Source organism: Vulpes vulpes, chromosome 13, assembly GCF_048418805.1.
Source record: "Vulpes vulpes isolate BD-2025 chromosome 13, VulVul3, whole genome shotgun sequence".
In the NCBI taxonomy this organism is placed as follows: domain Eukaryota; kingdom Metazoa; phylum Chordata; class Mammalia; order Carnivora; family Canidae; genus Vulpes; species Vulpes vulpes.
Genome location: NC_132792.1, coordinates 34,770,075 through 34,797,067, shown reverse-complemented (window position 1 = coordinate 34,797,067; position 26,993 = coordinate 34,770,075). Strand labels below are relative to the sequence as shown.

The 26,993-nt window shown below is 38.0% G+C and overlaps 1 protein-coding gene across 2 annotated transcripts in view; it reads right to left on the bottom strand.

The window, feature by feature from the left end:
* ANKRD46 (ankyrin repeat domain 46) overlaps positions 1–24,753 on the bottom strand; it is a 31,444-nt gene extending 6,691 nt beyond the window's left edge. Inside the window, exons 1-3 of one of the 2 annotated variants that reach the window (XM_025994774.2) lie at positions 24,578–24,753; positions 3,312–3,412; positions 652–989 (exon numbers count right to left, since the gene is read on the bottom strand). In XM_025994774.2, coding sequence (XP_025850559.1) covers positions 652–962 — 311 coding nt within the window. In that variant the 5' untranslated portion in view covers positions 963–989; positions 3,312–3,412; positions 24,578–24,753. Of the gene's footprint in view, positions 1–651; positions 990–3,311; positions 3,413–23,917; positions 24,278–24,577 lie in introns of those variants that run through there. The other variant, XM_025994775.2, reaches the window with a different exon arrangement.
* Between the last annotated feature and the right edge of the window lie 2,240 nt (positions 24,754–26,993).

The window sequence follows — 26,993 nt, the reverse complement described above, 5'->3', positions numbered from 1 at the left end:
ACCAATAATCAAGGCAACATGTAAGTGTAGTTTAAAGGTCAAGCTCAGTTTTAAAGATGGTCTGAAACCTTTTCCACTCTAGAGACAAGGTATCACTAAAACACTGCTTGTTGAAACTACTCACTATAAAAAGGACTCTGAGACCCAGAGAGGTTACAAAGCTAGCATGGTATATTACATGATAGAAGACTAACAATTTGGAATCAGGCAGAACGAGGTTCAAATTCCAGCTGTGTGGCCTCTTTGTTTAAACCCTTGTCTCAACTACTACATCTGTAAAATGAAGATAACACCAACCTCAAGAGCTATTCATTCTAAGGATTAAATGAGCGAATGTAAGTAAACACAGCACAGATTTTCAAAAAATGTTAGTTCCTTTCTTCTTTTTCCCTTGTCTGACAATACATGATTAATTAGTAGCAGAACTTCACCAGTCTTCATAGAAAAACTTGTGCTACTTCAGCATAAATCTAGAAGTCAGCCTCTTGTTTCCTCACTCCTCTAATGAGATTACCTTGTCCTCCATTCCTTGTTGAACTTGTCACTGCAGCTGATCAATGAGAAAGCAAAACTGATAGACTCAGATTGGACCACTGGTTGACAAACTAATGGGAGGAAATGACTAGACTTCAGAAACCACAGAGAACTTACCAAATATCAATTTTGAGTCCATTGGAAACTAAGAATTGAATAGTATCCACGTGGCCACAGAGATGGAGAGCTGTGTTTCCTTGATAATCTGTGGCCAGAAGATCAGCACCAAATTTATGCAACAGCTGGCAGATGTCTACATTCCCTCTGGCTGCTGCGAGGTGAAGGCCTGTTCTGCCCCTGCTGTCACGAATATTTGGGTCAAAGCCGCTTTCCAAAAGCCGCTTGGAATAGTTAAAGTCTCCATCAATACAGGCTTGTAGCAAGGGCACATTAGTCTGAGACGAATCATTTACAAAAACGTAGGACATTATTCTGGTGAAGTGGATGGAATATGCCTGTAATGAAACATGAGGTGAGTGAGATTTGGGAAAGCCAAACTAAATCACCACAATGAAGTCATTTAGAGAAGCACTATTTCTCTTCCTTCTTAGCCTCCTGCCTCTAATAAATTACCTCACCAAAAAGAAACAACAAAGTTATCAATTGTATTTTATTTCCCATTAAAATGTCTTATTTTCTTCGTATCTGCTTGATCAAAATTGCAATTAAATTACTATAAGGCTCTATTTTGCTTTTCATTATGTAAAAAGATTAAGAGAGATCGTTAAAGGTAAGCAAGATATAATTGCTTAAGTTTAAGTTTACTGCATTATCAGAAGACATATAGAACATGATCCTTAAACTTCAAACACATGCTATTGCTGGTAGAGATTCTAACTTAAAACAAAGCATATTTTTCACATATTTGCCTTTCATTATATTTGAGATATTCTACATGGTAAACAGAACTACCTGCTCAAAAGTTAACTAAATCAGCATGAAAAAAACAATGAAATAATTCATATTCAATAAAGACCTGCTGAATGTTCTGTCTATAGCACAAACTTCCAATTTTCATAGAGAAAAGCTAAGAAAAGCAACAAATTGAATTTTAAAATTGGAAATACCATGAAATCAACTCAGACTGTCTTTTTTACAGTATTAATTCTATTCTGCTATTCTGTGATTATCTAAATATCAGATTTTGCCAAACCCCCATTGTCTAAAGCCTGAGACATGAAGAAAAACAGGTCTGGGAATACAGAGGCAGCACAAAGGCAGCAATCTGAAATGTGCCTACTCCAAATTTCATACATCCGAGTAACCTAGCTTCACCAGTGTGTCCATACCTCTTTCACTGATTCCTCCCTGCCCCAGCAGTCTCTTGGTTTGTGTGTATGTCTCCCTGACACCCTCTTGGTCCATTTAAGGAAAAATTAAAGCCTGACAAAACAAACCTAAAAAACTGAAGAGAAAACAAACCAAAAGAAGAAAACACAAAAGCAGAGACCAATATGTTTATAGAGATGACTCCCTGACTCTACAGTTACAAAAGCTGAGTCACAGACAGGGTTGGCTTGTAATCTGTCAGCAAAGCCTTTCTTTCTGGAACACTGATGGAACCGGATGCTAGACTAATCTATTCTTGTGTCTAACCTCAAAGGGATTCAGGAAAGCATGGCTATGGAGTTTGGTGAGATTCTTGGCCACAACTCCTTTTAGCCTGGTTTTCCCAGCAGAGCCACAGGCCCTCTAGAGGTGGGCTACTTTCCATGAGAGCTCTGCTGCCTCCAAGGGTTCTCTGTGCAAAGGAGAAACATTAACACACACTAGGCCTGTTCTAAGACCGGCATCGCACCCAGGGCACCAAATGACTTCTACTTAATCTTCCTAACAACTCTATGATAAGGGTTATTATACTGAATTTTAGTAAGGAGACACTGAAAGATGTCAAGCCAAGGAAATGGCATGGTCTTATTAGGTTAGTCTTTCAGAAAGATTACTCTGTCGGCAATAGGGAAAGGTTAGATTAGAGTGGGTCAAGGCTAGAGACTGGGAGATGGAGGTCACTGTTGAAATCCAGGCAAGAAATGATGACAGCCTGATCTAAAGCAGTGGCAGAGAGAAGGGAGTACACTGGAGAGGGACAAAGAAGATAGAATTAGCGTAACTTAATGACCTGGTGCATATGATGGGTGAGAAGGAGTTATTAAGGATAATTCCAAAATTGGGAGATCTGCTAATGATTAAGAATTACAGAGATCAAGAGAAAAGACTTCAGATTATGACACTATTTAATGCTTTTTAAAGAAATTAACCCATTGAGGAGAAATTACTCATTAAAATAGTTAAGAATTCTCTTTCGAGGGTAACCTCCCAATTTTCCCCTACAGTATTCACAGGATTCAGTCATTAAAAAAAGGACAAAGTTATCAGAAGCATTTTAAAAAATAAAATGTCACATATCAAGTGCTTTTCAAGAGATAACCTGTTTTGTTAAATTCTCTTAAGAATAGATAATGAAAAACAAGCTACTTGATAGTTTTGGTTCTAACACAGAAAGAATTCTTGTGGTTTGAGGATTTGGGATTCTTCTGAATGTTGGCTCAGTGGAGGAAAAAAATGCGTTTCTTGCTTATTTATTTTTTTAAGTGGGAATAAGTGTGGTGTATTTTGTGATTTTCATTGTGTCCTTGAGAAACTAACTTTACATTAAAATTTAATAAGGCCAATGATAGATAACATTTTTATCTTGATCACAGAACTGAATGTGCCATAAAACAAAGCATCTAAGCTTTCACATAGTGTGAGGAAGTTGAAAGTAGAAAAATACTCACGTAAGCGTGAAGATTAGATCTTTCTTTCCGTGGTCACCCAGCAGTTTCTCTGAATTTTTAAGTAGGTTCAACAGAATATCCAGAAATGTGATGGCAAGGATCTATAGTAAAAAGAAACTTGAGTTATAGCAAGGGTGTAACATGAAGAAAGTCTAGCTGTTCTATTAAAACATAGAGAAGCTGGTAGGGCCTGTGAATATTCTCCAGAAAATCTATGAGTAAGGCACCAATTTGTGAGGCTAGTAGTAACTGACAAATAATGAGGCAGTGAAAAGGGAGAACAGAACTAAGGAGTGGTTCTGTTATCCACAAACAAGAAAGCATGGTCAGAAAGACAAAAGAAAAAGAATCAAATTATGTGCCATCAGTAGAAGACAAACTGGACTCTGAAAATAGACTCTAAATGACTGGGATTCAGAATGCATACTTTTCACATTATAAATGGTGGCTAGGTCTCAGAGTAGCCCACAAAAGCATTTTTAGAATTAAAATGCTATCTGCATGGGAGGAAAAGTAAAAACAACCAATACTTATATTTAAACCAAGCAGGATACATTTAAGGAAAAGTATTTCTAATCCATCTTGAATGCTAGAACTTAAATCTCCTTATGAGACTGTTCTTCTGCCCCTTTTGCTCTTCAATGTGAAAGAAAAATCAGCTCAAGTCTATTTGCCATCTTTTCCACATGCCAGTCTTGCTCCTCCTGAAACGTGCTGCTGCCCCACCTTTATGCTCTTGCTGGGACCCCTTCAAAACTCCCCTCTGCACTCAGAGACACCTCAAGGACTTTGTCTGCCCCACCATACTCTTGTGAGGAATCATGGAAGTAGGGTCATGCACAGGCAGCAGGGGACCACCAAAAAAAATCAGTATTAATTCATAAAACAGTTACTATGTGCTCAAAATGTGACAGATACTATGTGAAGTGGTAGGATATAAAGATTACAACCTGAATTTGTAGCTCAGGATGAGATTTAGGTTAAACTTTTACTGGTCATTCATGCTCAATATTATCAAATCCCTTTTTAAAAAACCTTGTATGGGAAATAATCTTATTTTATGAGGCTCCATTTAAATATGTAAGTCAAGTTGAATCATAAGGGTTATCAGTGCTAAACTGGAAGATGAGGGCTGACAAATTATATGTACCAATTTAGACACACTTCAAATTACTGAGCCACTTAATCAATTTCCTTGCACAAATATTCTTAGTTCACCCAAAGCATAGTACCTTTATACTGACCACTTGGGGTTGAATCTCCATGACTAAGGCCTACCTCTGATATATGATTTTCAATCTTAAAATGGTGCAGGTGTTACTTTGAAGAGAGTACGGTTCACATTATGAAAAGGACAAGCTTTGCTTCTCATTTGGAGATAGAATTATAGATTACATAGTTACCTCTTCAAATGACCTGTTAAATTCGTAAGATAGTTCCTCAACTGATGGTTCCCAGAAGGTCAGTGGGTGGGGGGAATGGATTAAACAGGTGATGAGGATTAAGGAGTGCACTTGTGATGAGCACTGGGTATTGGACGGAATTGCTGAATCACTATTAGTGTACACCTGAAATTAGTATTATACTGTATGTTAACTGGAATTTAAATAAAAACTTAAAAAAATTCACAAGAAATATAATGCTTCTGCCATTCTCTTTTGATGACAAGCCCCATATGAAAGTACATTTGATCAAATTACAGATTTATTTATGTGATTTCAAACTTAATATTATACAAATGCATTAGACCTAATTATACTTGAAACCTGCCAAGAAAGTGTCTAAGACCCAAATTAGAACTTAATCACTAGAAATCTATTAATAGCTTCTCAAGAAGTTATGAAAGTAACTCAGAACACATAACTATGGTTCAAGGGGTGAAGAAGACTAAAGATTTTTTAATTAAACTTTTTGAGATAATTGGAGATTCACATGAAGTTGAAAGAAATAGTACAAAGAGATCCTGTGTACTTTTACCCAGTTTCCCCTGATGTTAATATCTTACAAAACTAAAGTATCACAACTAGGATACTGACATTGATTGTCAAGATACAGAACATTTCCATCACCACAAAGCTCTCTCATATTGCCCTTTTACAGCCACACCTACTTCCCTCCCACCTCCACCCCACTTCATCTCCTGGAAACCACTATCCTATCTTCCATTTCTAGACCTGTCATTTCAAGAATGTTACATAAATGGAACCATACAGTATGCAGCCTTTTGGGGTTGGTTTTCTTTTTTTCACTCAACATAATTCTCTGAAGATTCAGGTTGTTATGTATATCAATAGTATCACTCTTTTCTATTCTAGTAGTATTCTATGGTATGGGTCTACCACAGCTTGTTAAGCCATTTACCTTTTGAAGGACATCTGGTTGTCTCCAGTTTGGGGGTGTTATGTTAAAGCTTCTAAAACATTCTGGTACATATTTTTAAGTGAACAAACATCTTCATTTCTTTTTTTTTTTTTTTTTAGATTTACTTATTTATTTTTTAATGTATATTCTTATAGTGTTCTTTTTTTTTTTTTTTTTTTTTAACATCTTCATTTCTCTAGGACAAATGGCCAGGAGTGCAACTACTGGTATGGAGGCTTAAAGATTTGGACTAAAAGACAGTCAAGTCTGAAGATGCCTAATGTTCCCATTAAAAAAAAAAAAGTAAGATCTTCCTTGGGATCATCTGTCTGGGTGGCTCAGGCAATCAGGACAGTGAGAAGTTATTTACAGAAGAGTTTGTTGGACCATGCATTAATAAGGGCCCCAAGCATTTACCAAAGGTACTGTGTAGTAAAAACCATTCCACAGAGTTATAAACACTAATGTATGAGTATGAACACTGAACTAGTATCTTTCAAGATTCACAGAGGGCTGGGTCTGTTCCCCTATAAATGAACATAAAAGCTAAGCATAGTGAAGACTGCTTTTCAAGGTAGAAAAAACAGGAAGGAAAAAGATAAAATGTGGTCTGATTTTCCTGAGGGACTATTTTTAGGAGTGTATAATACTCTAGAAAGGCAGTTTTTCTAGTGTCAGAGGTTGTTAAAAGAGCTTGGCTACCTCACCCAGAATGTATCTGGAGCTAGACTGCCAGAACCCCGGTTCAGGTACTTACTAGTTGAGTGACTTAAAGACTCAAAAAACAATAGTTACACCTTCCTGAGGATGGGCACAGCTCTGGGCGGGGACAGCTCTCTACTGTACTGAAGATAGCCTGCATGGAACATTGAGCTTTGAGCCCCTGGTAAACAGAGCAGCATCTAGCAATGGAGTGACCTCTAGTGGGGAGTAAAGACCTCCAAGAAAGGAAAAAACTGGTTCCTGGCAGAAGAAAATCCACAAATTGTGGCACTGTTGAGTCCCAGAAAATCCTCTCCTTGTTCACCATAGCCTGCCTGGTTCCTAAGGGACAGTGTCCATGAGGTGCAGTGACTATTTTGGAGGCCAATTTCCTGGGACTGTTAAAAGGAAGACTCTGAGGGTCATGTCTTGAAGGGCTGGCACAGCTTAGCATTTAAAACTCCTCACTCCATGCCCTGTGGCACTGCCTGAGACTTCATGAGGATGAAGCCACTCATCCTTTAGAATGAAGCAGTCACCTTGTTAGGACCGAGAGGTCCTAACACCACACAGCACTTGTCTCAATCCAAATGACAAAACAATAAGAAGGTTTTAGTGGAAGCATGATTGATGGAAAGTTCCAGTTAATATTTTTTTTATATTTTTCTTTTATGTTAATATTGGGTCATATCTACATAACTTTAAGATAGTATCTCCTTGATGGTTAAGAACTAATGGAGAAAACCTGTTGTATTTTAATATATACTCATTAAACCTAACTTTAAATTGGTCTACTAGGGCAGCCTGGGTGGCTCAGCGGTTTAGTGCTGCCTTCAGCCCAGGGCATGATCCTGGAGACCCCGGATCGAGTCCCAAGTCAGGCTCCCTGCATGGAGCCTGCTTCTTCCTCTGCCTGTGTCTTGACCTCTCTCTCTCTCCGTCTCTCATGAATTAATAAATAAAATCTTAAAAAAAAATAAATTGGTCTTCTATATTGAATATTACCAACCATACATAATGTATAATTTATTTTTCATTTTGAAAGGCCACTGGGAAAGGTAAAACTAAGTGCTAAATTCTTGGTTCAAGTGGACTGACATTATGCCTGCATAGCAACTTTGATCAGACACACTTCAGCAAAATGCAAGGGAAAAATGGCATACCTGGAGAGACACATTATCAGATCAGACTGCCTACATTTTCTAATGTCACAGAGAAGTATTAAAACTGAGAGAGCTATATAGTAAATGGAAGCCCAAATCTGGATTCTTATACCTCATGTGGTTATTCTTAAACTTTTAAAAGGATACAGTTGTTTTAAAATATAAAAATAACCTCAAAGAACCATAAAATAAGAACTTCCAATGAAGTCATTATAAGCAGGGTTACTGAAGGATCACCCTGGAGAACTGTTAATGAGCAGCAGAGATTCTTGAAAGATTGGTTTGATAGTTTGATGTCAAATCTTGAATGCTAAATTAAGGAATTTATACTTGATCAGGCCTTTTGGGAGCAGCTGGTCCAGTTATGTGGACTAACTGCTAGCACTTGAGAGTTACTGTTCTTAAAATCCAAGTGCTGCACAGATCCACAGATATTAGGCAAAGAAAAAAGCTGTATCTAAAAGAAATCTAGCTCTGCACAAGTAAAAATGTTAACAATTTAATTCCTTCGAAACATTAATATTTCTTCAGGCTGCTTATCTTCAATAGTCGTATTTCTCTAATAAAGTCTCCTAAAAATTATCAAGGCTTAGAGAAGTTAATGAACCTAAGGCCACACTGCTTTAAATGGCAGAGCGGGCTTCAAATTTAGTCCACAATATTTCTAATATGCCATGCCACCTCTATACAGTTATCAAGATGATCACTAGGAAATGGTTCATACAAAGCTCGGTCGCTTGTTTATAACTGTTTGTGAAAATTCCTGCCAGACCTTGTCTCCAAAATGCCAAGAGATGGGTCTGAGATGTCTGTGTATCCTTGCAGATTATATACTGCCTGGCACATTTTTTTTTTTGAAATCTAGACATGAGAGAACCCAATAATTCTTTGTGGATTATATACTCAAATTCATCTTATTAACAGGATTTTAACATAATATTTTTACAACTAATTCTATAACTTACTGTAAATTTATTAATAAATAGGAACAAAGAGAAGAAAATAAAAGTTACCCATTATCCTACCAACTAAAAATAACTTATTACTATTTTGGTGCTATAGTCCTCTAGCTTTTTTTCTCTGTATGAATGTATTTTTAATTCATACTATTAATACAAATGTTAAACTTTTTACTTACTGTATCATGAACATCCATGTTATCAGTCTTCCAAAATAATTTTTAATGGTTGTATTCTATAATATTCTATAATTTTTCAAAATTTTCTTGTTAAATCCCTTAGCACATTAAAAAAATTTGCTTTGCATTTTTCTTATTACATGAATTTAAATTCATTAACATTTTAAGTCAATTATAATCTAAGAGGGGCACCTGCGTGGCTCTGTTGGTTAAGCAACAGATTCTTGGTTTTGGCTCAGGTCATGATCTCAAGGTCCTGGGACTGAGCCCTGCCTGGGGCTCTCCACTCAGCGGGGAGTCTGCTTATCTCCTCCTCTCTCTGCCCCCTGCCTTCCATTACCCCCCCCCCAAGAAAATAAATAAATCTTTTAAAAAAAACAAAACAAAACATAGTCCACGAGAGTTTTAAAATCACATTTTTGGTCAAAATCTATCATAATTAATTTTCAGGCAATATATTTAAAAGATATGACACAGATGGATCCCACTAAAATGTGGAAGTAGTCCCACCCCCCTTTTTTTAAAGATTTACTTATTTATTTGAGAGAGGGTGTGCATGAGCCCTTGTGTGCATGGGGGGAGGGACAGAGGGAGATGAGAGAATCTCCAGCAGACTCCCTGCTGAACCTGGAGCCCCACATGGGGCTCGATCCCAGAATCCTGAGATTATGACTGGACTTGAGCGGAAACCAAGATGAAAGCTCAACCGACTGAGCCACCCAGGTACCCCTTGTCTTATTTCTTTATGGACAAATAATTTTACTTTGACAGCAATTATAATACAACACTTGCTTTGCTCACAATAAAACTTCAAAGATTCTGGTGTATCATTCATCTTAAACTATACAGTTTACTTTTATTAGAATCTCTTTAAGAATCCCTATTTACCCATTTTTTGGAAGATTGTTTTGGAAGGCCCTGGGAAATAAATTCTCATAGATCATACAGCTAGGATCTCAGTTCTTAACTTTTGAGATATCTGCCCAAAATAAAGCCAAAATATGTGGATATTTATTTTGAGTTCCTAAGAAAGAAAAAGGGTAGCCCCCGTTTTGAAAATACGCAAGTAAATTTAAAAAATTGAGAATATTATCCTTTCAGGATATTCCAGCATCATGAAGAGCATGTGAAGCAGGAAGTTTTTAAGTAGAACCTTCTGAATTTTACTTCCAAGTCTCAAGAATAATTAAGAGAAGTTCAAAAAGTAATTTTTAGATAGATCTGGATCTACTACAGATACATTTTTACTTTATATCTAATTTTGTGGTATTTTCAAGTCTGATTTGTTTAAAATTCTTAATTTTGTGATTTCTTCAATGATATGTTATCAATTATTTCATAATTATAACTTTATTAAAGCAATAAAGGTGAGGTTAATTTGAAATGTATGAATTACAAAATGCTACTAAAGGCCAGTTCAGTATGTTTAAGTCCATATAATATTGAAAGTAGGCTAATCAAGTATTACTTAGCAGATGTCCTCAGGAAACAAAGCTTAATGAAAAAAGAAACAAGGATTTATTTATATATCTGCTATTACTATGCAACAACTGCTTAGCAACATGGGATACATAATATTTAACATTTATTAAGTTATTATATTCCAGGCACTATTTATGTGGTTTTCCTGGAATGACTGATGTAATCCTCTTATAAACCCCTATAAGGTTAAGCATTATCATTATCCTCATAGGGAAAAAAAAAAAAAAGGATGGCACTAACTTTGGTTTGTTAAGATTCTTTTTCATATAATGAACTAGTTTAGGAAACTTTTCATCAAAGATTACATAAAGGGAAACATTAGTCTACCCACACACTCCAAATTAACTCCTTATAATCATTTCAATCAGAGTAAAATTTTCAAACTGCAGGAAAAAAAACAATAAATATCTGGAAATGTTTCTTACTTTACAGGAAACATCAGTCACATGGTTACAGGAAACATTCAGCCATATATTCTGAATTAACTCTTTGCAATATTCTCAAAGTGGTCTTTTTTTTTTTAATTTTTTTAAATTTTTATTTATTTATGATAGTCACAGAGAGAGAGAGAGAGAGAGGCAGAGACATAGGCAGAGGGAGAAGCAGGCTCCATGCACTGGGAGCCTGATGTGGGATTCGATCCCGGGTCTCCAGGATTGCGCCCTGGGCCAAAGGCAGGCGCCAAACCACTGCGCCACCCAGGGATCCCCAAAGTGGTCTTTTTTTAAGTGTGAGAAAACAACAATAAAATATTTGGAAATATTTTCTACTTTATTGAAAGTGACTAAATTCCTGGACTCATTATTCTCAAGTATTTCTTACTCCTTCGGATAGTGAGAAAACACTTGTCTAAATTTTTCTTTCTCCATCAGAAAATCAAATAACCCCAACCAAGGATTTCTGACATATACTTCCTCCAATGTTTGTACTACTTATATTTTTGCATTATTGAAATTTAGTTCAATTCAACTTTTGGAAAAATATTGGCTTAAAATAAAAATTGTTCACAAATGGATTACTGGTATTATGGATATTTTACTTTATTCTAATATTTTTCAGGATTTTCCAAAATCTTTACAATGTAATTTTAACATGTTTAAAATTCTTAGCAGGGGACTTTCCCCCATAGGAAGTCTTCAGTTTATAGTTTGTAATTATATAATAAATAAGCATTGGAAGGTCAATCTGAAGTCTTTCATGAGCATGGATTATTTTTGTAATAGTGATTTAAAAAAAAATTTTTTTTTGAAAACGGCAGTACTTTATTGATGACCTAATGGTGCCACCTTGTGGCCTACCTGGGCTTCAAGTGCAACTTTACCATCTAGGACAAGAATAGAGCAAAAGGAGGGAGCGCCTTTGATGTTTGTTTTGTTTTTGTTTTTAAAGTTTGTTTATGTATGTGTGTATGTATGTGTGTAACTTCCACACTCAATGTGGGGCTTGAACTCACTATCCTGGTAACAACAGTCCCACGATCTACTGACTAGCCAGGCACTCCCTCTTCTCTTCATTTTACCTTACACTTACTTATTATTATAATTCTCAATAATTTTTATAATCAGTGAAAATTCAGAGTTGAGATGAAACTCACTTTTCCTTAAAAAAAAAAAAAGTTTACCTAACATAATGTTGTATGCCAATTATACCTCAGTTTAAAAAAAAGTTTACCAAGCAAATTAATGGCATAAATATGATTCCAGGATTATCTGGAAATCCAAATCTCATTAAACCCACCTTAGCAGACTTCATTTATACAAAATTAAAGTGCTAAAAAAAAGACATTCCTGGGGGCACCTGGGTGCTCAGTTAAACATCTGACTCTTGATTTCAGCTCAGGTCATGATTTCAGGGTTGTGAAATGGAGATTCTCTTTCTCCATCTCCCTCTCCCCCCCTCAAAAAAAATGACATCCCTACTTATTTATTTGGTGTTATTTAAAAATAGAGGAACTACAATATTTGTAAATTATTCCTCATTTTCTAAATAGTTCAGAAAATGTAAACCAGATTCACCTCAAATAGTCTGAAGGCACAAGACTCTGTTCTAGGAGAAACTGGAACACTTCCATGAAGTTTATACAGCCAGGAGGGCCATTCAGGATCATCCAACCCAATCTCCTTATCTTACATATAAAGATACTGAGAGGGGTGCCTGGGTAGCTCAGTGGTTGAGCATCTGCCTTCAGTCAGGGCGTGATCCTGGGGTGCTAGGATCCAGTTCCACATTAGGCTCCCCACAGGGAGTCTGCTTCTCACTCTGCCTGTGTCTCTGCCTCTCTCTCATGAATAAATAAATAAAATTTAAAAAAGAAAAAAAAAGGATAGTGAGAACCAAAAAAGCTGTAACTTTACATGCTATTTTACAAGCAAACTACCCCTTACCCCCAAGATTCTAGCTCCATTCATGATTCACCGTACATAATCTTCAACATAAGTCTGTCACAATTCTATTGTAATCTGTCCCCATCTAATGCTTTAATTTGTGCACCAGATGAATGTTAGCATGTACTGCATCCTTCACGCAGAACATCCATTCTAGTGACATAGGGTGGACAAGGACCCTCCCTAGGCTAGACAAGCCTGCAGAGGATCTAGTAGACTTGAGATGTGTTCTGATTGCATGTGAAGCTATGTGAATCACTGTGGTCTAGAGCTCCATATTGCTTACAGTGATGGCCTATGTAGACCCTTAAAATTCAAGAATTCCTGACACATCATTATTAGACCCACATCCTACTTCACACATTCCAACCTCTAGGGGCCTAAATAAGGATATACCATGAAAAAAAAAAAACCAACTAAACAGAGGACTAAGGAATGAATTTAACAAAACAGCCTCTAAAAATGGCATGGTTATATATAGCTACAGAAGGACCACCATTGGAGACATTTCCTCTTTTTCCCTACTGGAAGTAAGAATTAAGGATAAGCCCTTTGGTAGGAAGGGAGTAAAGGATGGTCTGAGACTTTAAAGGGAGACTTTGTTTCCTTTCCTGCACCCCCCCTTTGGACTGGGCAGGCATCTTCTGATATCCAGAGAAAAGAAAATAGAGATCGACATACTTAGAAATGACTCTACGTTCAAGGAAAGAAAAATAGGGATTTTTTTACCCTAAATTTCTTAGTCCATTTTAGGAGGATAAAAATAAGGATTACAGGGAAAAGCTGTATATTTTGACTTGAGCTTTCCTCATGCTGCCACTTAGGAACCTAAGATGTGGGGCACAAAGTGGGAAACACCAGTATTCTAAGACAGAGCTGAATTGGCAGTCCTGATAGCTTTGTCTATGAATAGTAATTGAGTTAAAGGACAATAAGTATGGCAATCTTCTTTCCAACTGAAACGTGGCCCCTACAAACCTCTCCTGTTAAAATGGCAGATCTAAGAGTTGGCTCAATTTGAGCCTATGTACTCAGAGTTCTAGGGAATTTTTTAGAAATGGAAATAGGGCTGGCAAATCCCTCTTACCAGTTTTCCAAGGAACTATTTTACTGTTCAGAGACCTACCAGGTCATTGTGACCAATGAGAAAAAGTGGTTAGTGACTAAGGATCTTATGTTTTTAGCTACCTGGATCTTCATATAATTCCCTTGGTATGTCCCAAGACATAAATACTTAAAAGTTTTTTCACTCTGGCTTCACACTCACTGAGGAGTCTGCTTGAGGGTTCTCTCTCCCTCTTCCAGGACCCTGGGATCATGATGTGAGCCAAAGACAGCCACTTAACCAACTGAGCCACACAGGCACCTTTCCTTTACTCACCTTTAATCTATCTTTTAACAAATGTACTTATATCTCTAAATTAAAAAAAAATCTATACATTTACATTTAATTGTCAACTGGCAACTGGACCCCATTGGTTTTCATATTGTTGTTTAAATATTATATAATTTCTGCGATGCCCTCTTTAAACCTATTAATTATATAGAAATGCACTTTAAATACTCAAACATGGGGGGCACCTGGGTGACTCAGTGGTTGAGGATGTACCTTTGGCTCAGGTTGTGATCTTGGGATCCTGGGATTGAGTCCTGCATCAGGCTCCCCTCAGGGAGCTTGCTTCTCCCTCTACCTATGTCTCTGCCTCTCTCTGTGTGTCTCTCATGAATACATGAATAAAAATCTTAAAATAAAAAAATATTCAAGCATGGGATTTGAAAACCTTTTTGTTAATTTCTAATGTATTTGCATTGTGGTAAAAGAAAATGGTCTTTGGGGTAAGAATTTATTAAAATTTATAAGACTTTTCTTTTGGTTAATCTGCCATGTGTATCTAAAAAGAATGTATGAAGTATTAGTTGAAGACAGGATTCTACTCTTGATATACATACAATTTGTCAATCTTGTTAATGTAGTTATGGAAATATTCTATATTTTTCCAATTTTTTCTATCTGATATACTGGTTTCTGAAAGTAGTGTTACAATTTTTCCCCATGACAATGGATTTATCAATTCTTTCTGTAATCCCATCTAATCTGGGGTTACATTTTGAGACTATGTTTAATTACATGCATCACTGCTCTATCTTCCTGGAAGATTGTTTTGTTTTGTTTTGTTTTGTTTTTAGTGTGCTTCTTTATTCCTATTAATGTTTCTTCAACATTTGATATTAATGATATTAACATTATTACATCAGCTTTCTACAGTTATAACTTTGGGGGGATATTTTCTTATGTCAACCTTTACGTATAGTTTTGTTTTTGGTGTATGTCTGGTAAACAGGAAACTAGATTGTTTTTTAAAGATTTTTTTCCCCATAGGTGAATTTAACCAACTTATATATTTTTATGATTTCTAACCTGTTTGAAGTGATTTCCACCTATTTTGTATGCTTTCTGTTTATCATCTTTTAAAAAAAATTTGCTTCTTTCCTACCATCTCTTGCATTATTATTCCCCCCCCCCCATATTCTCTTAGAAACCACTGAATATATTTCTTTTCTTCAACCAGTTATTTAAAAATTTTGACATACAGGTTAATAATGTTTCTTGAAGTCTAAAAATATCTAGAATTTTATTCTGAACACAATGACCAGAATATACTTTAACCACCATAGACCACTCCATGATTGCAAAGTTTTAGCTTTATGTTTTAAAAAACCTCTCCCAAACCCCACCTCCCCCCCCCCCCCAAAAAAAGGTTAAATTTGTCAACTTTTTATCAATCAGATCATTCTTTTTCAAAAAATCCCACTGCCTCCCTCTGGATTCACTCTTCTGAAGTTCACTCTCCACTTCTTTTAGTGAGGATCTATGAGAAGTAGCCTCTTTCAGTCTTCGCAAATTTGGCTTAACTTGACTTTATTCTTGAATAACAATTCAGGTGATCATGAGGTTATTAAAGCAGTCAGTTACTTTCCCTCACTACCTTGAAGCTCTCGCTGATGATTCTAGGCATCATTACTGCCTCAGTTTGGTTGTTGTTCTTGTGTAGGAATGTATTTTTCCTTGTCTGGTTTAAAATTTTTCACTTTATCCTTAATGTACTACAGTTTTACTGGGATTCTCTATTTAGGAGGATTTATTTATCCAGCTTAGATTACAAATACATTCTGAATTCCAAGGACTCATGCCTTTCTTGAATTCTGGCAAATTCTCTTCAAATAGTGCTTTTCAACCATACCTTCCTTTTAGATATATGTTGGAAACTCAATGATCAATTTATCCTTTTCTTTAAAAACAAACCAACAAAAAAGGTTTTTCTGTGCTACATTCTAGGTGCAGTTTTAGCACCATCTTCTAGTTCACTTATGCTCAGGCTGGTTTGAGCCTAAAAGTTTACTACACTTAAAAAAAAAACAAAAACAAAAACAAAAAAACAAAAAACAACTCATACTCTAAGTTTTCATTCCTAAGAGTTCTAATTAATTCTTCACATTCACCTGTTGTTCCTTTTTGTTTCATAATTTACTATTCATTTTTAATAAATGTGAGTCCTTTTTCTCTTTGAGCATATAGACACTTAATTAAAAGTCTTTGCTGGATTGTGCCCTAAAATTGTTTACTTCAGGACTGAATTTGTGTGCCAGTGCTAATGTTACTGGATGAGGTCTTAGCACTTAGCATCTTTATTCCTTTTGGAATTTGTGCAGCAAGCTTATTTTGAGAGAAAGGTTTATTTGTTTGTTTTGTTCTCCATTCCTTCTCCCCCATGCTGACTCCTTCAGATAGCTGCCTCCATCCACCCTGCCACCTGGGAATGTAGTTCAGAGCCAGGTCTTATACAAGGTAAGATGAACTTCTGTCTCTCAGTAATAGTTGGCTATTACAGATTTAATCACTGAGCCAAAGTCTGGTTCAGTTCCTAGCTGTAAGACTGCCATGTCCTTCTGCCTTGCTAGGTCCAGCTTCTTTAAGCCCTCTGATTCAAGCAGCAGTCAAGAACAGTTTTATTTAGACTCCTTTCATGCTTAGGGAATCTTTACCCAAAGCCTTGACTTTAAGCCATAACCTTACTCCACTCCTGTCTGTGGAGCACTTTTAATCCTCACCACCCAGCAGAAGCCAAATATTTGCCCACCACTACCCACTTTCAGAACAGCTAGCTGCAGCTCCACTCACCACACTCTATAGAGATGTTTATTTATTGTTCTGACTACATCTTCCTGGTTCCCTCTTTTTATGTTTGATCAATTATTGCCATGTACTGAAACATGAACTTAATGTACTATTTTGATCTAAAACCAACTATATAAATTTTTCTATCCTCAGAAGCCTACTGCCACTGTAGTGGACACATCGGCTGCCTACCTAGTATCTAGTCCTATGTTTTTCTGCCCCACAGGACCCAACAGCCTACTTCTTCACTGCTGATATGCTCTGAAGGGGTCAGCACTGATTATATTAAGCCATGTAATAATTACATTCCCCTGGCTGTAGTGGTTTATTTAGAGGTAGATATGTGACCAATCCAATAAGACTCTGCTTGGAATGCTAGAGTGATATATTCTCCTTTTATCCTGAAAATATGGTATGTAAACAGCACCTAAAATTGCTTTGGTCATCTTGACATATATTTTATATACGTGTGCACATGTACACACACATATGCATGCATGCACACACACATACTACAGGAAGCATACAAAATAAACAGAAAAATAGAATCAAGCCTTGATTAAACCTCGTTTGAGGCACATATTAACTCTGGACTTTAAAAATACAGGCATAAGTAATGTTTCTTTACTGACAGTTTAATTTAAGTTTGTTACTTAGAGCCAGATGCTTAAATAACACAGAACCTAAAGTGGTCATTACTACTGATACCTAACCTACTGCTATATGCGTCTGTCACTGTTTTCTAAAAAGGAAAAGATATTTTTTGTATTACATGTTTCAGCAAAAGACTCAGGTCAAAGGAAGGGTGGAGTGTAAGGATATATTACTTGCTTCAAGAAGGAGATGAATGAAGCCTAGAAATCCCACATCTAAACGGGATAAGGAATTGGATGCTGACTGAAAGCTGGGTAAATTCTAGGAATTGACCAAGGAGATAACCCAGAGAACAAGCAGAAAAGATACTCTGAATAAACAACTAAGATAAAAATAAGCTCACTGTGGGAAAAGCCTTTTTATAGACATTACGAGTTTTTGTTTTTTAAGACAAAATCAACGTAACAGCAGGCAAAACACAGGCAATGTAAGGTTTTTTTTGTTTTTTTTTTTTTTTAAGACAAAGTAATAGGCAAAACATAGCCAAAAGATCGGGAAAGGGTAGAGAAAGATTTAAATGAAAGAAGCAGTGCCATTTGGTAATTGGGGAAAAAGTGACTGACTTTAGAACTAAAAATGCCACCAAAGTTACAAATGCCTAAACTCTTCCAACAATGTCACACTCAGGACATTTTATTTTAAAATTAAACTTAGGTTGGGGCACCTGTGTGGCTCAGTGGGAAGTGTCTGACTCGACTTCAGCTCAGGTCTTAATCTCAGGGTTGTGAATTTTAGCCCCACACTGGGCTCCACACTAGGTGTGGAGCCTACTCAAATAAATAAGTAAACAAACAAACAAACAAACAAACCTGGGTTAAAGGAAAAAAAGACATAATTAGTAAGAGAAAATACATATGTTATTTGATTAGTTTTAATCAAAGTATCTAGTCTCATAAAGACCTACTGTGGAAAAGACAGCTAAGTAAACTATGTTTTCTTGCAGTTATTTCTGACTTACTACCATCCCTACGTAACACTGTCACATATCTTTTCATTGATTATATTCAGAAATTTGTGAAAAGTACTACTTATTAGTACCTAGCAACATATTTATGGATATGTCTCCCCAGGCAAGGAAAACAAAAACAAAACCAAACTACTGGGATTACACCAAAATATAAAGCTTTTGCACAAGAAACCATCAACAAAACAAAAGGCAACCTACCGAATGGGAGAGGATATCTGTGAATGATATATCTGATAAGGGGTTAATATACAGAATATATGTAAACTTACAGAACTCAACAACAAAAAAGACAAATAATCCAACTTAAAAATGGGCAAAGAAGCTGATTTTTTCCCAAAGCTGTCATTTTTCCAAAGACATACAGATGGCCAAAGAAAAATACTGAAAAAGCTGTTCAATATCATTAATCATCAGGGAAATGTAAATCAAAACAATGAGATATTACCTCACACCAGTCAGAATGGCTAGTCACAAAAAAGAAGAAATAACAAGGGTCGTCAAGGATATAAAGAGAACACTCCTGCACTGTTGGTAGGACTGTAAACTGGTGCAGCCACTATGGAGAATAGTATGGAGGTTCCTCAAAATATTAGAAATAGGAAAACCATACGAACCAGTAATTCCACTCACTACTGGTACTGACTCAAAGAAAATAAAAACACTAATTTGAAAAGAGAATATATGCCCCTATGCTTATGACAGCATTATTTACAATAGCCAAGTTATGGAAGCAACCCAAGTATTTATCCATAGATGAATGGATAAAGAGGATATGGAGTGTGTGTGTGTGTGTATATATACACACACACACACACACATATACACACAATGGAGTATCACTCAGCTATTAAAAAGAATGAGATCTTGTCATTTGTGACAACATGGATGGACCTAGAAGGTATTATATGCAAAGTGAAATAAATAAAGACAAATACCATATGATTTCACTTTTATGTGGAATCTAAAACAAACAGAAACAGACTCATAAATACAGAAAACAAACTGCAAATTGCCTGTCGGGAGGAGGGTAAAATAGGTGAAGGAGATTAAGAGGCACAAACTTCTTGGGGGAAAAAAGTACTACTTACTGGATAGCTTATCAAATACACACAAATGTCAGAATTCCTTTGGTATATATGTGTTTATGGTTGCATGAAAGAGAGCTGTTTACAATACCATGATTAAACATGGAGGGCATTATGCTAAGTGAAATAAGCCAGACACAGAAAGATAAATACTGTATGCTCTTATTTATATGCGGAATTTTTAAAAAGCTTAACTCATAGAACCAGAAAATATTAATAGTAGTTACCTGGGACTGAAGGGTGGAGGAAAAGATGTTGGTCAAAATGTACAAATTTTCAATCAGAAGATGGCTAAGTTCTGAAGTTCTAACGTACAGTATGGTGATTATACTTAGTATACTTTATTGTACACCTGAAATTTGCTGAGTAGATCTTAAGTATTTCCACACACACACACACACACAATGGTAACTATGTGAGGTAATGGATGTGTTATAATAACCTGATTGCGGTAATCATTTACAGTGTAGAATACTACTAAATCAACACATTGTACCCCTTTAAAAAAATCATGTCATGTAACCTAAATAAGTACAATTTTATTTGTCACTAATACCTTAATAAAGCTGGAAGAAAAAGGAACAAGCATGTTTTTAATCTGGAAATTAGCTGTTCCTTTTTCACTGATTTTATTTTTATATTTTAAGTTAAGTTGATCATTCTTAAGTCTACTTACTGGTTTGAGAAAAAGGACTTTATTACAAAGCTCTAACTATAAACTTGAGTTTTAATAATAGTGAAAATTATTTTAAATAGGTAAATCTTTTACAAACACCACAACAGAGTTCTTTATAAAATGCCTACATACAATCCAATTCCATAATTATTTTCCTTATAAGAAATCTAGCAAAAGTCTTTAGTAGAATGGTACTAAACAAACTTGGCATGACATTTCACAGTATAGTGACAATCTCAAAAGTTCTTCCATTTTTAAAGGATGAATAACAAAAGAAAGTCAACATGGAGTAAATGAAAAATTCTGAACCAGAAGAGGTTCGTTAGATCTACATGAAGAAAAGCATACCACTGAAAGTTATTTATAATAAGAAATTGAGAAAAAAAAATCCAAGGAAAAAAAAATGTGTTCTTAGGAATATGCAAAAAAATTAAGAATGTAGGTTGGGGAAAAATAGTATTAGGAGACTGGGATAAAACAAAACTGTTAGGTAAATAAAAGCATAAATTTAAAATCCAAATGGTGAGCAGTAAGAAACAGAATATATATCACAGAAAATCAAATCCAGACAGAAAGGCCTACTTACAAAGTGATGCAAAAGAGAAGAAAAAAGAATGTGTGACACAATTAATACAACTAGAAACCAGAGCCAACCCATGAAAAATTCTCACAGAAAAAAAATGAAAACCCAAAACAATAGGTATAAAATTAAGAAAATACTTCCCTCAACTGAAAAAAAGGGATTGAAGGACCTGAAATCTTCCAGATAAGATTAAAGGATTGAAAAAAATCAGTAGATATAACCCTAACCTTTGAAATATTTTAATCACTTCAAATCTTTACAATGCAACAAATGTTGTACCTACTATGGAAATAGTACACAAGATCAAAGAAAGAGTTTATATCCACAGCTAAGATCCTGTAAATCTGCTATATGTTGTATATCTTACTGATTACTCTGTATTTTGGGCATTAACTAACTCAGGGCAAACATAAGAACCTGAACTCATGACTTCAAATAAAAATTGCACTGTTTTTCTACATTTACTTCCTTTTTAAACCATGCTGCCTTATATTATTATTTAGTTGCAATGAAGTATTAGTCTTCACACTTTTCAAGTAAACAGAGGTGTAGTTTTATTTTGTTACTGTAGGAATTAATTTTTATAAGAGAATGGATGTATATCAGCACAGTCAGTTCTTACTACTATTGAGATAGCACACTTCAAAATAAATCCAATTTCTGGATGCATGTATGTTTATTTTTAAATGCACAGCTTATAACACTTGTAAGTTAATTTTTTAACATAAGGTAAGGACAAAGTGGCAAAAGAACACACTCCACCTAAGCATTTCCATGAGTCCTGAAATGTGTTATATACGAAGGATAAGCTTCTAGGTGTATTGATTTTGAAGGTTAATAATACGTTATTATCAGTAGTAGTATAGTTATTTAATTCTACCAGTCATTAATAAAATAATCCAAGTCTAGCTGCTAAGTAGGTGAAGCTGGAAGTAAAATTATTTACCATGGAAATGACTACAGTGCTTTCTAATAATTTATATATGAGAAACTTATAGCTAACTTCTTCTAAAGAGTTGTCTATTACTTATAGACTCCAATTCCTCTCCCATTCTCTCTATAAACCAGGTTTTAGCCCAGGGTCTCTCCCCCACTATTCTGAAAATGCTCTTGCGTGGTCACCAAGGACCCTTGCATTGCTAAATCCAACGGCTGTTTCACAGTCCTCATCTTACATAACTTGTCCACTGAGCAAGAGGAGACACAGATGATCACTTTCTCCTTCCTGGAACACTCTCTTCACTTGGCTTCTGGCACTCCACATTCCTACCTTCAAAGGCTTTCTTTGAGGTTCTTAATCTCCCCAACCACTGAATATGGAAAGCCCAAAGCTCAATCTTCATTTCTTTAGAACAGACCTCATACAATCTCGTTTTGTTTTGCCTTGTTTTTCAATCTCATGGTTTTAAATACTACCACCTGTTAATAACTCCCAAATTTCTATTTCGAGTCCCAATCTTTCCATAAACTCCAGCCTCATATAATCCCATGTGAACAGGCATCTCAAACCTGACATATCTAAAACTCTTAATTCCCACTCTATCCACCTCCCCTTATCTCTTCTGCCCTTAAATTTTCCCCATCTCGGTAAACAGCAACCTTCCAACAGCAGGCCAAAGGCCTTAGAGTTAGGTTTCATTCTTTTACCCCTACACTGCACCTCCAATCCATCAATAGTAAATCCTGGCAACTACCACCTGGTCTAAGCCCCGATCACCTTTCGTTTAGATTCCTGAACCAACTTCCAACCAGTCTCTCCTCTCCCATCCTTGCCCACCACCCCCTGCCCCCGTCAATTCTGAACACAGCAGACAGAGCGACGACTCTTTAAAAACATTAAGTCAGATCCTCCAACTCCTCTGCTCAAAACCTTCCACCCACTCCCCTCCTTATTCAGAGAAAAAGCCAAGATCTTTATAGGACCAGTTAGCTCTCAGACCCCATCCTGCCCTCCCTTACTCCATTCAAATGCACCCGCCTTCTTGCTGGTCCTCCAGTAAGGCTGGCAATCTCTGGTATACTCCTCCCCTAGACAGCCCCATGGTTATTGTATTTGTTTTGTTCAAGAATCTTCCTCATTTTTAAATTGTATCTGCTTCTTATTTTAAAACTGTATCTGCTTCTTCCTATCCCCCTCTGCTGCTTTATTTTTCTTCTTAGCAACAGTTACCTTCTGACTGGATATATTTTACTTTAATTTTCTCAAATTATTTTGTTTATTGTACCCACTCTCACTTCCTCCAGTGGAAAGTAAGCTCCATGAAGACAAAGACACGTTTTTTGTTTTTTCCAGGCTTCCATCCCCAGTGTGTAGAACAATGTCCAGCGATGGAAGGCACTCAATATACATTTGCTACAAGAATACTGAATATGCAAACTTTTAAATCCTGATAAGGCTAAGAGATTTGAGAGACTACAGTATCCAATCTCTCCTTAAGGGAAATAGGACTTCACTTCTGACGTTCATGGAACTGTGGAAATTCTTTATCCTTCCTAGTGACTCAATATGCTCTAAGCAACATTCCAAAAGTCTCGCCACCCCTCTTCAGGCTCTCCAAAATCCTTCCTATATCCAGGGAGGTATTAACTTACGGTCATCAAAAAATCTTCATTTTCCTTCAGCACTACTGTCCTAACATTGCAAAGGCAAAGTGAACTCACTAAAAACGGTATCAAAACACAAGTAATGAAGAAAAGTAATGAAGCATGTAAACAGCCAAATGAACCCACGTCTATTTCACATCAAAGTGCATTGATAGGGGTGAAGGCCTTCGACCGAGCTTAACTTATTATCCACTATAATCTTCAAAGAGCAAACATTTTTCTCATTAAACTCCTTAAAAACCAAAAAGGAGTTGGGATAGGGCTTTTGCAGATAGCCACGAAAATTAAGGCCGAGAGAAGTCAGCTCAGGCTACGAATCAAATTAAACAAACAAGCAAGCAAAACCCTCTGGAACATGTTTGGACGGGGAACAGAAGCAAGAGCACTGCAGTACGGCAGAGGAGGCTCAAAACCCAGCTCCCCCTCTGCTGCTCCTGACCCTCGACAAGTTTGCTCAGACTCTCCGGGCTCAGTTTCCTCATCTGTAAAATGGAAATGGTACCTCACAGGACCGCTGCGAGGATTGATCAGAGGTACTAGGTATTTCGAACACTGAGCAAGCACCACGCCCGACACTTAGCAGGCACCGAAGATGGAGATTGCCGCCCATTCCCGCACCACTGATCTTACGGCTGTTTACGCCAGGGGCTCCTCCCTCCACCGTCACGTTCTGAAGAGTGGGAACCACCACTGCCGGCGGGCTGCTTTGTACCGACGTTCAGGAGCCAAGTTTAAAGAATGAGCGTCCCTTTTCCTCAAGGCAGAGCAGGTACCGGAAAACCTGGAGGGTAAACACCCGCTTCCTAGCGCTGCACGCGAAGAGGCAGATGCCGTCCTCGGCCCGCGGAGCCGCGCACCCCCCGGGACGCTGCGATCACGCGGCGACAGCGCTGACGCCGGGCCGCGGGCTCCTCACGCCCGCCGCGTCCTGCCGCGACCACCGGGAGCCTCAGACCTCCCGCGTCACGCGAGCGCGCCCCGGCACGCCCCGGGCCCGCCGCCGCGGCCCGCAAAGCCCGGCCGCCCCTCCGCGGACGACCGCAGCCTCTCCCCGCGACGACACGAGCGCCCCGGCCCGCCTCGCCCCGGCCCTCACGAGCGGCACAGCCCCGGGGCTGCCCGCCGGACCCGCGACGCCCGCTCGGGCTCCCTCAGGGCCGCCGCGTAGGGGCGAGGGCACCCGGGCCCCTCGGCCAGGCCCCGGCCCGGGGCTCTCCGCGGGCTCCAGGCCGGCAGGGGAGGTGCCACTGGCTCGGTCCTGGGGCCGCCGACGGGCCCCGGCCCACGTACCTGCGACCCCGCGGAGCGACGGCGGCGGCAGCGGCGGCTGCAGGTTGAGAGGAGAGGGGCGGGCCATAGAGCAGGCGGCGCTGCCCCGGGGCTAGAGCGGCCTCACGCCGCGCCGCACGGTGCGCCCCCTGGAGGCGGGAGGCCCGCGCGGCGACTCGGCTTCCCCAGAACTGGACGCTCCGAAGGCGCCTGCTCTGAATTAGGGAAAGGACGGAGCCTGCGCGTGGGCAGAAGACAATGACCGCCTAGGAAGCTTTTCCAGCCTGAGTTCAGGAGCATTTTGCACTATTCACGTCCTTTTTCTAAATATTTAACATCCCAACCCCTCAGCTAAATGAAGGCTTCAAAGCAAGGATACTTTTATTAAAAGCTGTAAGCGTCCATAGTCACCGACCTCTAGGTAAGGCTAATAACTCAAATGGATATATTTATAATAGCAGCTGACTGCCATAATTCTAAAATATGACGCTTTTTTTTGTCAAAAATTGAATATTTACATCCTACTTTTTAGGATTCCTGGACTAAATGCAAGATGTATACAGCCAAATCTCACTGAAAATGTGGTGGACAGTAGGGTGGTGGAAGTTCATTTATACATATACAACATTTAAGTTTCCCAGCTCTGTTCCTACAGACTTCCTCTGCAAAGTGATCATCCCTTCTCTGAATTCTAGCACCACTTGCCCAACCAGGCCACCTTCTGGGATGTCTCATGTCCATCCACTCAAGAGCTATTATTCAGTCTAACAGTGTGTTCTTGGTAAAGTCATGTAAATGTTTAGGATCATGGTCAAATTTGAGAGAATCTCTTTCAAATTTCTTTCATATAAGAATTATGATTTCAGGGGGTGCCTGGGTGGCTCAGTCAATAGAGCATTTGACTCTTGACCTCAGGGTCATGTGTTAAAGCCCCACATTGGGCATGGAGCCCACTTTTAAAAAAGTTATGGGGGATCCCTGGATGACTCAGCGGTTTAGCGCCTGCCTTGGGCCCAGGGCGTGGTCTTGGAGTCCTGGGATGGAGTCCCACATCGGGCTCCCTGCATGGAGCCTGCTTCTCTCTCTGCCTATGTCTCTGCCTCTCTCTCTCTCTCTCTCTCTCTCCTCTCTCTCCGTGTCTCTCATGAATCAATAAAATCTTAAAACAAAAATAAAATTATGACTTCGGGGCATTTCACATTTTCATGTGCAGTCACTAATCATAAGTATTAATTACTATTTGAATGGATGACATTTATTAACCAATTTGTCATGGATGTCTTCCTTGTGGTTTGGGTTGAGTTTATAATATCTTCATTGATGCCCATAAATTTTGTCAAATCTATAAAGAATTTAAACCTTTTCCCAATATGTTCATAGGATGCACTTCTCTTCATTAATTGGCTTACTGAACAATCTGAGAGCGTATTTATTACTTCTATTCAAATATATTTCTTCCCCTCTATGAATTATGCTTTTGTTTGATCTGAAAAAATGCAGGGACTGTGCAGACAGCTTTTTTTCTCAGGTGAGATTAAGGGAGTGAAATGCACACTATTCATGTCCTGTGAATCCTCCACGGCACATGTGGGGACTACAGCACATCACTCTGGTCACTTAGGAGTGTTAAGAGAAGCCTTTCCTCCACTTTGACAATAATGCTGCATGTGACCGTGAACCACATGGACAATCCCATTAAATGCAAAACAGAGTATCCCAACTGCATTTCTGCTTAGCAAAAGCCCCAAAATATCTATATTCACTCCAGTGCTACTCAAGAGAGAGGAGAGCCTTGGGAAGTCCGAGTAGAAATAGACAGCAATCTTCATTGTAATTAAACTATATTAATTTTGCAAACTTTACAAAAACTTTTGACTGTGTGAACATATCTCCAGAGTTCCTTCCAGGTCTTGGAAGGAACCTGTACAAGGGAGGGTGGGGCTGCATTAGTTCTCTATTGTCACTGTAACAGATTATCACAAACTTAATGACTAATTCATCATCTTACAGTTCAGGAGGTCAGAAATCCAAAATCAGTTTCACTGGGCCAAAATCAAAGTGTAGGCAGGGCTGCATTCCTTCTAGAGGCTCTAGAGAGGATCCATTTCCTTACCCTCTCCAACTTCTAGAGGCTGCCCATATTCTGTGGCTCGGCTCGTGGCCCCTTCCTCCATCCTCAAAACCAGCCATGTAGCGTCATTTCTCCTTCTGACCTCTGCTTCTACTCTTGTGTCTTCTCTAACTTTGACCTTCCTGCCTCATTATTAGGACTCTTGGCTTACACTGGGCACACCCTGATAATCCAAAATTTCTCCACCTCAAGGTCTTTAACTTAATCACATCTACAAAGTCTTTTTTTTCTCATTGCAAGGTAACATGGTTTCTGGGGATTAGGTCATGGACATCTTTGAGGATGTTATTCAGACCCCTACAGGGT